The following is a 13536-nucleotide window of genomic DNA, read 5'->3' as shown; positions in this document are numbered from 1 at the left end:
GTGGGAGTAATGCTCTACTAGCTTGAGGCAATGAGTAAAATGTGCCATCTTAATAAACTAAAAGTCTCAGACTACTGTTCAAACATTGATTTTGTCAGTGCTAACAAGTTCAGTGGGAGGACTTTGGGAGGTAAGCCACAACATTTGTTAGATAGTGCAGTATGTTGGCTTCTGTCTGATCTTTGCTGGACTCAGAGTTTGCCAAAATGCAGCTAGTTTTTGGATGTCATTCCTAGTGGCTGAGATAGATACAATTTTGAATAACACCCAGTCAGCTTTGACAGTAGCTGCCCAGTTATCTACCCATTAATTATGTAAATATGTTTACACCACCTCTGTTAGAAACCATATTTGACATTTGGAAGCCCCTCTTACCCCACCCCTTGTGGCATCTGAAACAGAGAAGTAGAAACATGACCATCCTTTATTTTTTACTAGTCCATCTGTATGACAAAACTCATTCTACCCTTTTAGGAAACCAAGCCTGTGAAGGAGCACATTTCCTGGCTTTATAGATGTATATCATACAAACATAGGACCTGATTGTGATCTCATGCTAGTTTTACAAAAGTGAGAGGAGAATCAAGGTCCAAGAATGCTCAAAAGATTACGTGTTAATGGATTCCAATGTGCATGCATTGCAAAAAATATAGTATTCAAGATGGTGGGGCAAATCCTCAGTAGGTGTAAATTGTCATAGGTCCATGAAGTCAATGGAACTATGACCATTTACAGCAGCGGCAATACAGCCCCTGTGGAGCTGCCAGTATGTTAAAAGAATTTGTTTTAACTGCTAGTACCACAGAATATGTCGTAGACATAACTTTAGGAGACTAACTGATCAGTGTGGTATTTTTCTGCCTGCCCACTGAAAAATATAACTGTTTGCTTAGTATAACAGCTGTAGAAGATCAATGTATTAAGCTGAAAAAGGGAAAGAAGCTAATGGTTTCTGGTACCTATCAGAGTTGCCCTGTAAGTTGGATGTAGCTGAGTCTTACTGTTCTCATGCTTTTACTACCAGATGTATTAGTACTTCAGAGTTTTCACCTCAGTAATTACAGTATATGCATAATACACCTGAGATTTTCATGTAGCTTTGATCCAGAATGATTTATTTATTCTTTAACACAGTCTTGATGCCAATAGGAAAAAATTCATTGGGGACAGAAAAGCAAGTTTTTCCCAGGAAAATATTTTGGACCATTTTTATAATGTTTTTTATTTTATTTTTCAGTAACAAAGTAACAGTTCCTCACCTACAGTTCCTCACCTATAGAACTATTTTTCATTTTCACGGATGTAAACCCCCAAAATATTAAATGTCATCAAGAACATTAAAAAAAACGACATATTTTATGTATTGCTTCATAAGTAGTGGGAATTTTTTCACAGTTCTGTCATCCAATGAATAAAAGGCTTACTTATTGAAAAGAGTCACCACATTTTTTAGGAATATGCACATTGGTTATTATACACACCCGTGAATTTTCTAGTTCCAATGCTTACAATCAGTACTGTGTTCTCTGTTATGCTGTTATTACTTCTGAATATTACTGACTTGGTCCAAGCCCATTCTTCACCTGAACTATGAACAACAGGTGGCATTGAAGCAGCACTGCTGCCTACGTAGATATTAGCAGCAATGTTGTCATTTTGTCAGGAGTAAATGCAACCACAACAAATAAAATAAAAGTTGAACTAATTAAATATATATATTATATTGCACCCTGAAAAGGAATGAATTCCAGTGATGCCTCAGCCTCCAGCTGAGAGTGTCCCGCTGCTGGTCCTTAAAAGTTCAGACAGGGGAGGGAAATGTCTGCAAGAACCTCAGATCTGACCTAGAGATGCACAGTCTAGAAGAACTCAGCTTGATTTTCAGATCTCAGTTTGAGTTTGCAGCAATGGCAGTTAGAAAAACATCTTGTTACTTCTAAACTTAGTTAATTTGACCTGAAATCATCTCTACACAAAAATCTTGAAACTTCATAATGTCTTGGTTATTTTGGAGACTGCTTCACTGCAGTAGTCTGAATGCATTTATTTGCCATTTTAAAGCCTAAATTCATATCTTGTTATAATTTAGGATCTTAAGTGGAATGTTTATTTAAAAGTATTGCAGTTGAGGTGACCAGACAGCAAGTGTGAAAAATCAGGACAGGGAGTTGGGGGTAATAGGAGCCTATATAAGAAAAAGACCCCAAAATTGGGACATCTGGTCACCCTAATTGCAGTGAATCTTTAAAAGTTTCCATATTGTGGCTCATAAAACTTGAAACTGTTCACTATGAAATATATTTAAGAAACCTTTTATTGTGCTGATTTGTAAATGGAAAGTTGTATTGTTTTATTAATAGCTCCACATAGTGGGAGATGCCCAATGACAGTTTTGCAAGGATAGAGGTATTGACTCCAATTTTCTAGACAAAGTCCAATTTGTTTAATTGTTTGTCTGCTTAATACCCTTGTTGACTGAATTGGAGAACTTTATTCTTCATTTCACCTCCATTTTAAAAGCAAAAAAATCTTGTGTAGTGCAGAATGGTTGCTGCGTTGCACCTAGGGTTGCCAACTATCTAATTGCACAAACCCCCATCCTCTTCCCTGACCCTTCCCCAACACCCCACTCTAGCCCTCCTTCCTCCATCGCTCACTCTCCCCCACCCTCACTCACTTTCACTGAGCTGGGGCAGGGGGTTGGGATTCAGGAGGGGGTGTAGGCTCTGTGCTGGGGGTGGGGCCAAGGGGTTCAGAGTGTGGGAGGGGGCTCTGGGCTAAGTCTGGTGGCTCCAGGAGGGATTTTGAGTGCAGGAGGGGGCTCAGACCTGGGGTAGAGGGGTTGGGGTGCAGGAGGGAGGGAGTGTGGGGTGCAGGTTCTGGGAGGGAATTTTGGTGCAGGAGAGGGTTCGGGGTGCAGGCTCTGGCTGGGTGGCACTTATCTCTGATGGCTCCTGGAAGCAGCAGCATGTCTGGCAGTGGCTCCTAGGCTCTGAGCTGGCCAGATGGCTCTGCATGGTTTCTCTGCTTGCAGGCACCACCCCTGCAGCTCCCATTGGCCGCAGTTCCCTGTTCCTGGCCAGTGGGAGCTGCAGAGTCGGTATTTGGGATGGGAGCAGTGCATGGAGATCCCCTGGCTATGCCTCCGCCTAGGAGCTGCTGCCAGACATGTGCTGCTTCTGTAAGCGGATGGCAGAACTAAGGCAGGTAGGGAGCCTGCTTTAGCTCCCGCTGTGCTGCTGAACTTTTAGTGGCCTAAAATCCTCCATATTGATTTCAGTAGCCTCCAGGAGATTGAGCCCAATTCCAGGAGACACCCACACAAACGAGGAGCATTGGCAACCCTATCTGCACCCTGGAAGTGGCTGCCTAATGAATGAGCATATATTTGTGTTGGATACAAAATTATGTAAAGAACATTTTTAAGGTTGTAAAGTCAAATGCTCCGAAGTCAGGAAATGGCAGAATTAAGATGGCTTGTGCAACCTGAATTTGTCCCTCTTGTGCATAAGCATTGTGATACAGCCATTAATTACCTGATCACATATTATATTTTTCCTCTATACTGCTGCCTCTTTCTGTGCACATAAAAGACCTGCCCTAGAGATAAATCCGGGTTGCATAATAAAGAAGGCTATCTGCAGCATACCTGCTTTATTTGTGTAGTGAATGAGTCGAGGGACTGCAGGAAGAGAAAAGATGGTCTTATGGTTAAGGCAGTTGAAAGGTGTCCTGGAGAACTGAATTATATCCCTGCCTCTTCTACAGAGCAGCTATGCGATATTAGTCATGTCACTAAAAACTTGTCTCAGATTTTCTTATTTTCTGGGTGCCTGGCTTGAGACCCTGAGGTCTGATTTGCAGAAGTGTTGAGCATTTAATCAGGTGATACTATCCCCATCAACCTCTTCGCCACCACAAATTGCTTTCCCCAGTCCAGGTAGGAGGAGGGGGCAGAAACTCTAAAACCTTGACTGAGGAAGGAGTTAGCACTTTGGGGGAAGTAGTGGCAGCATGGTAAGCCAAAGGCAATGGGAAACTGGATGCAGGGAGAGAACCTCAGGAAACTGTGTATAGAGTAGGGTCGCCAGTTTTGATTGGCTGTATTCCTGGACATTCCATCATGACATAATCTTTAACTAAATATTAATCTTTAACGCCCGGAGACTCCAAGACAATCTGGAGGGTTGGTATACAGCAGGCTGCAGTACAAGTCAGAGGACCATGGGCGGAACAGAGAGTGACTGCTGGACATTGCAGCTGGGAGCTGGTCTGTGCAGGAGTGGGTTGGAAGTCAGTGCAGTGGAACTCCAATAAGAGACATACTACTAACCATTGTAGCCTGGACACCTGTAAACTCCTCTCTGCTTTGAACAGAAGCCTGGAATAGAGAGGGAATCCTAGGCGCTGGGCCTGAAGAGGTCTAATCCTTCACTGGACTGCCACCCAGGAGTCCACATAAGAACCGCTTTGTCATTCTTTGAGCTGTAACTGTTTAAGCCACTGTTCCTAGGGTATTTGCGATCTTCCCCTTTTTTGTCTGTCCTAGTAAAATACCTTTTCACTTCAGTCAAGGATCTGAGCCCAGGTCTACACTAGCAGAGGGCAGGGGGTGTCTACCTAAGATGCACAACTTCAGCGTGAATAGCGTAGCTGAGGTCGGCATATCTTAGGTTGACTTACCTGTACAAGAGGACGGCAGCGAGTCGACCACTGCTGCTCCCCCATCAACTCTGCTTCAGCGTCTCATGAGCTGGAGTTCTGGAGTCGACAGGGAGTGCGATCGGGGATTGATTTTATTGTGTCTGCACTAGACGAGATAAATCGACCCTCGCTAGATCGATCGGTGGGTAGTGAACACCTGCCCTGAGTGATTACTAGGACCCAGCAGCACTAGTGCCTACAGAGTCTCCCAGCTGAAGCACCTTCAGTGCTTGCCTCCAACTCAGAGTACACCTGGTGTACTACCCATACCATAGAAGTTTGGTGTACCACAACACTGGACAGCTATAATATTTACAACTCACAACTACAGGTGAAGTCAGTGGAAGCTGTACTTTGAAATATTAGTGCTACATAATGCTTAATAGTCTGAAAAATCAGGTACTAGGTGTGTCAGTTTGGGCACCCAAAATTAGTGGGAAAATTTTGACCTTAACTTGCCTGGATAGTTCTCCACTGCAATTAAACACACACAGCTGGCCTGTGCCAGCGGACTTTGACTCACGGGACTCCAGCTAAGGCTCTTTTTAATTGCGGTATAGATGTTTAGGCTTGAGCCTGAATGTGGACGTCTATACTGCAATTAAACAGCCCATTAGCATGAGCCACATGAGCCCCATGAGCCTGAATCAGCTGACATGGGCCAGCCATGGATGTTTAATTGCAGTGTAGGCCTACCCTGTGTGCTTCAGTTCCCCATCTGCAAAATGGGGATCATGATATCTTGTGCCTCACAGGGGTCTTCTGAAGATAAATTGACTAATATTTTTGAAGCACTCAGATGCTACACCCATGAGGAGGTTGTTAATTCTCTCTTTATAGCAGGGTTTGGATGATGTGCTGTAAATGAGGCATGGAGCTGCACATTGAACAATAAAGATATACCAAAACATTCAATATCTGCTCATTAAGTGAACACTGTCTATCCTGTATATTGAATGAAGCAGGGGTCCTGTGGCTAAAATACTATGTGATGATGTAATAAAAGACATATGTCTAAGATAAATATTCTTCTGTCAACCTAGCTGCTTCTACAGGGGGGCTAGGTCAACCTAACTACATTGCACTGCATTTTTCACAGCCTTGAGTGATGTAGCTAGATCAATCAAATTTTTAGGTGTAGACTGGGCCTAAGATTACACTGGCAACCTTAATGCTAAAATTTCCTAACTTTTAACATACTTTTTTCTGTGTAACAATGTATAAACCCTGTAGTCTGTAAAGTACTTTGGGATATAGAAATGGTTGTTCATAGACCATCTTCTTTCACTCCTAAATTGCAAAGGGCTATATCCTGAAGCTCTGCAGAATGATTTATATCATCATTTTAGGCGTGCTGTTAAAATGAACCTAAGAGAAAGGTACAGGGAAGTCTGTTTCTTCCCCACCCTCCCCTCCCACCCCCCGAGACTAACTTGGGTTAAGGCATGCATATAAGAGCCACTGACTACATTGGTCCTGTCATAAAAGTTTCTTATTAGGAATACATGAAGAAGAATCTGTGCAGCATTGGTAATTAACATATTTAGTTGCTTTGTCAATTTTCTTCTTTAGCAGATCGCTTTTCCTAAGATGGTGGCAAGCTGTTGTCGGTTCCTGTGCTACTTCTGTCGAATCAGCCGCCAAAACCAAAAGGCCATGTTCGAGCATCTAAGTTACTTGCTGGAAAACAGCAGTGTTGGGCTTGGTATGTCATGTAACTTTGACTGCTGAAAGCAACTCCCATGGATATTGCAATATCGCAGGACTGCTGTCTGACTTGTTTATCAAGCTGAGGCATGGTATTGTGAGGACCTCTTTGAAGTTTAAATTCAATTATTGGATTAATGTTAATGAAAAACATAGTTTTCTATCTTTCTATCATTAGGCTTCTGTGAATTGGATTACAAACAGAAGAATCTAAAGCTGGGTTATTTAAACATAATGAAAGAGTTAGGAAGAAAGCCATATTACTTGATGCCCCTTATCTTTGATACAGTTATTTCTGGAAATTAAAGATTTAATTTAACCCTTATAATAATGCTGGTGTCTTTAGTCTGCCAACTAATGAATGGTTAGGAAGGTGTGTGTGTGTGTGTGTGTGTGTACATATATATATTATTATATTATTATTTTAAAAGTTAGTAATGCAAGGATCTTTCCCTGAAGTGCAACCATATGACCTGAAGTTTCATATTCTACCCCCAAAGCCTGGAAGTCCATAATTCTTAATTTTAGTGTAGCCCAAGAAAAAATGACTTTCTTATTACCAACCTAAGAGTAAAATAAAGAAATAGTAGGTGATGATAGTAACACAATGTTCCAACCAGGTATACACATTTTTAAACACTTGAGATGATCTTTTGATAACACTTCATGCCCTCTAGAATTATAGAATGAAAAATTTTCCCTATGTTGAGGACATATAACTTCTGTTGAATTTCTCTAAAGTTCAGTTTTTATGAGTTGCTATCCCAGGCTGCTTTGTCCATGTCTTTAAAACAGTAAAGCAGTGGATATAGGTCCTGAATCAGCACAGAACTTAAGCATGTACTTAAGTCCATCCCTACTCAGTAAAGCACTTAAGCTTTGCTTTGTTGAGTTGGGACTGTAAAACATACTGTATATGAATATATTTGAGTATGACCTAGATTACAGTGTAACTGCTGCCCTCTGCTGCACAACTTTCATTAGTACAAACTAAATAATTTTAATTACCATATTTTTCTCCAGCATCTCCTTCTATGAGGGGTTCCACTCCACTAGATGTTGCTGCTGCCTCTGTAATGGACAATAATGAGCTTGCACTAGCTTTGGAAGAGCCAGACCTGGAAAAAGTAAGTGCTTACTATTAGCTTATTTTATTTTATTTTATTTTATTTTATTTTATTTTGCTCTATGTTCTTTCTGTCTCCTTCTAGTCAGATCATGCCATAATAAGGTTGAGGTTTTGCAATAAATGTTTATTAATTATTTGATCACGCTGCAAGAATCCCTTTCTCATCTTGCAGTAATGTAGGGCAGAGGGGCAATCTTCCTGACTCCTCTTATTTATAGTTGTTAAAGGGCAGCATGATATTAAGGGCAGGCTAACTGTTCCAATTCTATGTTCTTTTTATAGCAAAGCCATGTAATTAGTTATTAAGGGTAGGGTAAAATAAAATATCTTTAAAATATGTATTGTTTTAAATTGGCATGCGTGAACTGGATTTGCCAGATTGGAAATATTATTGGTTTTTGTGCTCCAAAAAGCTGCCTTGGAATTTGAAGTCTTCAACATGCACCAGTAATCTGCCTCAAATTGGAGCAACACACTTTTCCTCTGGTTGATACCCGGATCCTTACTTACCCTAAATGTCTTTTTTAAAGTAAAATTAAAGCATGCTAGGATTACATTTCTAATTTCTTCAGTATCCCCTGATTAAATTCCCAGTTATTATGTGATTACATTCCATTGTGTATTCAGTACGAAACTCAATAGAACAAACAAATTATAGATAATGCAGAAAGTTATGGCTATAGCAAAGGCCTCCTCACACTATCCAGTATAAGTCTCTACTTTCAGGTCTTATAACTTTGCAAAGCTAACTATTTGGGTTAAAATTTTCTATGACAGGTATATGTCTCAAGCTAATTTTTTTTTCTTTTAATTTCAGCTGAAATGTTCAAGCTGCTTCTCAAATGAGATTTAGGGAAGATACATTGCTTTGTCCATGTTAAAAATAATAATAATTAATAATCTTTCAGCTATTTAAGTGAGAAGCTCTAGTGCCTCCTTGCTTTGAAACAGGGACTTGAAAGTACCTTGTAATGGGATCACCTTGGTCTCAGAGATATATCATATGTTGTTCCTGTGAAAATTCATCCAAATTTGGCCAACATATAAGCATCTAGTTTTGTCTCAGTATTGGATGGGGGACTACTCAAAAAGAGGACTGTCCAGGTTAAAATCAGACAAATGGCCGGGGTAAGGCTGCAGTGTGTGTGGGGAGGAGGGTGTTAGCTGCTAGGTGCAGAGGGGAAGGGGAGCAGGAACCAAGTGGGGTGGAGAAGCACAAGGGGTGAGGCAGGAATCAGGTGGCAAGGTGGTGGATAGGAGCAGAGCAGGACAGAGACGAGCTGCAGGGGTATGGCAGCTGGCAACAGCAGAGAAGGAAGAAGGTAGCAGGCAGTTGGGGGTTGGATAGGAACAGTGGATAGTTCATAGAGGGTGTGGGAGAGAAGCTAGGGAAGGAGGGTGCATGGGCACAGAAGGGAAGGATGCGGGAGGTGGATAGTTGGTGAGGAATCAGGAGGAGAAGAGGTCAGTAGTCTGAACCTTTGGGTATGAGCAGAAGGGAATTGAATGGGGACAGGAGTCAGGCTGTAGGCATGGATGAGGGATGGAAGAAGATGGGGCAGATCTAGATGGCAGTGAGGTGGAGTGAATAGGCCAGAGGGGGTGGATAAGAACAAAGGGGGAGTGAGGCAGGTGATGGGGGTAGATAGGATCAGAAGGGGATGGAGACAGGATCCCCGGTGATATGAGGGCACAAGGGCAGAAGGGTTTATAACCACTTGAACACATTCTTCTCTAGAAACTGGAATTGGACCCAGGTTTCCTAAGTCTTTATATTCCTTGCTGTCAGCAAATATCTGTGAAACCGCCTGCCAGAATATCTTATTTCCCTCTACTGGTTGGTCTACATAGATCAATGTTTCCCAAACTTCTTTTTTCGCAGACCACTTGAAAATTGCTGAGGGTCTTGTCGGACCACTTAATGATCTTTCCAAATGTTTGTACTGTTAGCCAACTATTGTAAAGCTCTTTGGATAAAAGTGCTATATTAAAACAAACCTTAATAATAATTAATGGGATGTTTTGTTCAACAAATAAAAGCATGCAACTCATATTTTAATACCTTTCTAATGTGATGGATGTGCCCTCTCTCCCCCACCGCGGCAGCCCCCAAGCTGGGACTGGAAAGAAGGAGGGTCTCTTTCCGGCAGCCACAGCCCTGGAGCTGGGGAAAATTGCCTCTTTCTCTGGCCACTGAAGCCCTGTACATCCCAAATTCCCCCCGCCCCCTGTTCTCATCCCACTGCCCCCTCCCACCTACCTCCTATTCCCCTAAGGCCACCACCTCACCTTACATGTGCATCTTCTCAGGGGCTGGCACCTAATTATTGAAGCCATGCCTGCGTGGCTCCACTAATTAGGTGGGTGGCTAATTCTCTCATGTGCGACCGCCCAGGGTACCTTAGAGGAAACTATACATGGACCACCTGAATGGAAGTTGCGAACCACTGGTGTCGACGGACCACAGTTTGAAAACCTCTGACATAGATGATAGCCTACTGTTATTAAATTACTTCATTAATTCAAGTGGCAGAGGACTGTTCTGTGGATTGAAAGGTCCAAATCCTACTGATGACCCATGTGGGGATCATTGTGATTCCACATGCTGTAATTTCTGTTGTTTCATTTTACTTTTTAAAAAAATTAGGAAATTACATGCAAAAATATGTGCAAAGAACATTAAGGGTGCAAAGTCAAGTACTCAAAAGTTAGGAAGTGCTAAAGAGGATGGACCGTCTTCTGGGAATCAATCAAGATTGTATAATAAATGACATTGTCTATGGGATCCCAGTCTCACTGGTTGCAAAGTTGGAAGGCGTGAAGTGAAAACACAGGAGATTGCAAGAAGAGAAAGAATGGTCTGGTGATAAAGGCAGTCAAATGCTGCCCTACAGAATTGGATTCTATACCTGCTTTTGCCATAGAGTTCCTATGTGATGCTGGGCAAGTCATTTAAGACAAAATTTCTTCTGGCTGCTGTGTGTGTCTTGTTTTCTGGTAGCCCAACTTGAGACATTTGGGTCCACGTGCACAGAAGTGCTGAGTGCTCACAATAGTAACTGAAGTCGGTTGGAGCTGTGTTTTGAACATATAAAATGCTATGAAATTGGCAAGTACTCTGAAAAATTAGGGCTTATGTGTCTCAATTTGGGCACCCAAAATTAGGTGACATTTTTGACAATTTTGGTCTTAATTCCTCAACACTTCAGTTCCCCATGTGTAAAATGGGGATAACAACACTGCCTCCTGTTACACCAGTGTTCTGGTGATAAATTCATTAATGTTTGTGAAGTGTTTAGATATTAGAGTGATGAGCACCATAGAAAAACTCATGAGGAAATTAATAATTATGTATTCAATGCACGATTTGAATGGTGTGCAGTTAATAAGGCCACACGTGATTAAGATAAAATGAAATATTGATTATATATTCGGTGAGTACTGTCCATCCTGTATACTGAGGCAGAAGTCCTGCGGGGAAAAAAATGAGTTCATGTAATTAAAGATGGTATAATGCAAACAACTGGGGTGGGACTGGGAGTGTAAATTAAGGTTGTACAGGCAACCTTAATTTCGGTCTTTTCCAAACTTTTGAGCGTGTGACTTACAACCTTAACATTATTTTAATATTTTTATATGTATATATAGTATATATTAATTAGAATTGAGGATTATAGTGAAAATTATTAGCCCACAGCTTGATGGTTGAGCCCTACAGTAAGATAAAATACTCAAAGCAATGGTTTTCTATCATAAATATGCTATTTGAAAAATCCTAGGAGAGAGAACTACTGCTTCTCTTTCCTTCTTTTCCTCCCTTCCTTACCATCTCAAGTTATCCTGCAGTATGGTACACATTAGAAGTTAATAGGAAAATTATATGGCCCATGTTTTGTAGGAGGTAAGACTATTAACTACATCTTACTATAAATTAACTTCCAACCTTTCTCAAAGGTTCATCTAGTAGTTTTTGACATTTCTCTTGGTAAGTAACATTAGATTTGGTATCTATAGATTACAGAAATTCCAATTTAATTCTTGCTGGATCTTTAGACTTTTTCAATTGTGTATTGATCAATTTTTTGAAGAGTTTGAATATTTGTACTTCCATTTAGTTTTACTTTAATTATTATAATTCTCCAAAAAAAGTCTGATTATGAAATCTCAGCACTTTTGAATATCAACATTTCTATTGCATAGTCAGGATCAGGATGTCACCCAGAAAGTTTAACAGCATGGTTTCACATTAGGTAACCTTGGAAGTGGCAGGAATTTTGCTCTTGCTCTGAGCTAGGAATCCAAAACAAGTTCTTAGGAAACAAAAATTTAACAACTTCACTTTCTCTCTACAGTTTATTTAATATAGGGGAAAAATTGGACTTTCACAGTTCTTGATTCTTTGATTTTTCACCTCCCAAATTAAAACACTGTCAATTGTTTTATGGATGTTCTGGTCATGTAAATAGGCCATCTTAAAAATAAGAAGGTTTTAGGCTTTTCATTATTTGATATAGAAAACTAAGAGCTAGAAAAATTAATTGATGCAATGTTAAGCATAACCACATTGTTTCTCAGAGGCTAGTCAAAACATTTGCTATATAAAAATATCTTGTAATTTATTTCTGATATTCTGTTTTGTTTCAAAAATCAATAACATTATTAGAAATGTATTTCAAAACTAAAACATAACAAATTTTTAATACTGCAAATGCTTGTATTTAACAGGTTGTCACCTACTTGGCTGGTTGTGGACTTCAGAGCTGCCCTATGCTGGTAGCTAAAGGATATCCTGACATTGGATGGAATCCGATAGAGGGTGAACGTTACCTATCGTTCTTAAGATTTGCTGTCTTTGTTAACAGTAAGTTTAAATCTTTGGCATCTTGATTATCTTAAGACATGTTTTCTTAAATGTTTTAAGAAAACCGCATGTTTTACACATTTCTCTATCAGTAAAGTATTTTTGTGTGAGTGTAGTGTTTGTGAAAGATGCTGGATAAACAGTACTGAAAAATTTAGTCATTTCTTCCTGTTGCCTGCCAATGTATCTTAATCCTGAAATGAAGAAACAAACTCTAGAAGAGAAAAAGTAGTTCCTTCTCAATGATCATTCATTTCTTGGACACTTGGCTGAGACTGCTGATGAGGTTCACAGATTGCAGTTGGCGCTTGAGAATATGTCTACACTGCATGCTTCTTTAAGCAGCATGTAGTGTACATAAACATAGCTCTCCCAGCACAGGTATGAATAGCAGCATTGACTGGGGGAGACCTGGCTTAGGTGAGTAAAGACATGCCCAAGTACACATCCTACATCAGAGGTGGACAAACTACGGCCCGCGGGCCACATCCAGCCCGTGGGATCCTCCTGCCCCACCCCTGAGCTCCTGCCCCAGGAGGCTAGCCCCCAGCCCCTCCCCTGCTGTCCCTCCACCTCGCAGTCTCAGCATGCCCCGCCACAATGCTCTGGGCGGTGGGGCTGTGAGTTCCTGGGGCAGCACAGCTGCAGAGCCCGCCCTGACCTAGTGCTCTCTGCTGCGTAGTGCATGGCTGGCTCCAGCTAGGTGGTGCGACTGCCTGTCCTGGTGCTCTGGGTGGTACGGCTGTAGTGCCGCCAGCCACCGGTGCTCCAGGCAGCGTGGGAAGAGGGGGGATTGGATAGAGGGCAGAGGAGTTCAGGAGGTGGGGATGTGGATAGGGGTCAGGGTGGTCAGAGGGCGGGTAAGGGGGTTGAATGGGGCAAGGGTGGGCAGCAGTCAGGAAGGAGAGGGGGGGTTGGATGGGGCGGCGGAGGGAAAGTCAGGGGCAGGGGTTCTGAGGGCGCTCAGGGGACAGGGAAAAGGGATGGTTGTATGGGGAAGGGGTCCCCGGGGGGCAGTCAGGAATGAGAGGAAGGGTTGAATGGGGTGGTGGAGGCAGTCAGGGGCAGGGGTTCCGGGGACTGTCAGAGAACAGGGGGGATTGGATCGGACAGGAGTTCTAGGGGGCTGGTCGTC

The 13536-nt window shown here is 41.8% G+C and overlaps 1 protein-coding gene across 15 annotated transcripts in view; it reads left to right on the top strand.

Moving 5' to 3' along the window:
* RYR3 (ryanodine receptor 3) overlaps positions 1-13536 on the top strand; it is a 630986-nt gene that overhangs the window by 343726 nt on the left and 273724 nt on the right. For 8 of the 15 annotated variants that reach the window (XM_050954772.1, XM_050954769.1, XM_050954762.1 and 5 more), the window contains 3 exons: positions 6277-6409; positions 7435-7538; positions 12266-12401. In XM_050954772.1, coding sequence (XP_050810729.1) covers positions 6277-6409; positions 7435-7538; positions 12266-12401 — 373 coding nt within the window. The remainder of the gene's footprint in view (positions 1-6276; positions 6410-7434; positions 7539-12265; positions 12402-13536) is intronic. The other 7 variants (XM_050954773.1, XM_050954774.1, XM_050954771.1 and 4 more) reach the window with 1 other exon arrangement.

This window comes from Gopherus flavomarginatus, chromosome 5 (genome assembly GCF_025201925.1).
Source record: "Gopherus flavomarginatus isolate rGopFla2 chromosome 5, rGopFla2.mat.asm, whole genome shotgun sequence".
In the NCBI taxonomy this organism is placed as follows: Eukaryota; Metazoa; Chordata; order Testudines; family Testudinidae; genus Gopherus; species Gopherus flavomarginatus.
The sequence above is the reverse complement of the archived record's forward strand: the minus strand, read 5'-3'. Positions and strand labels throughout refer to the sequence as shown.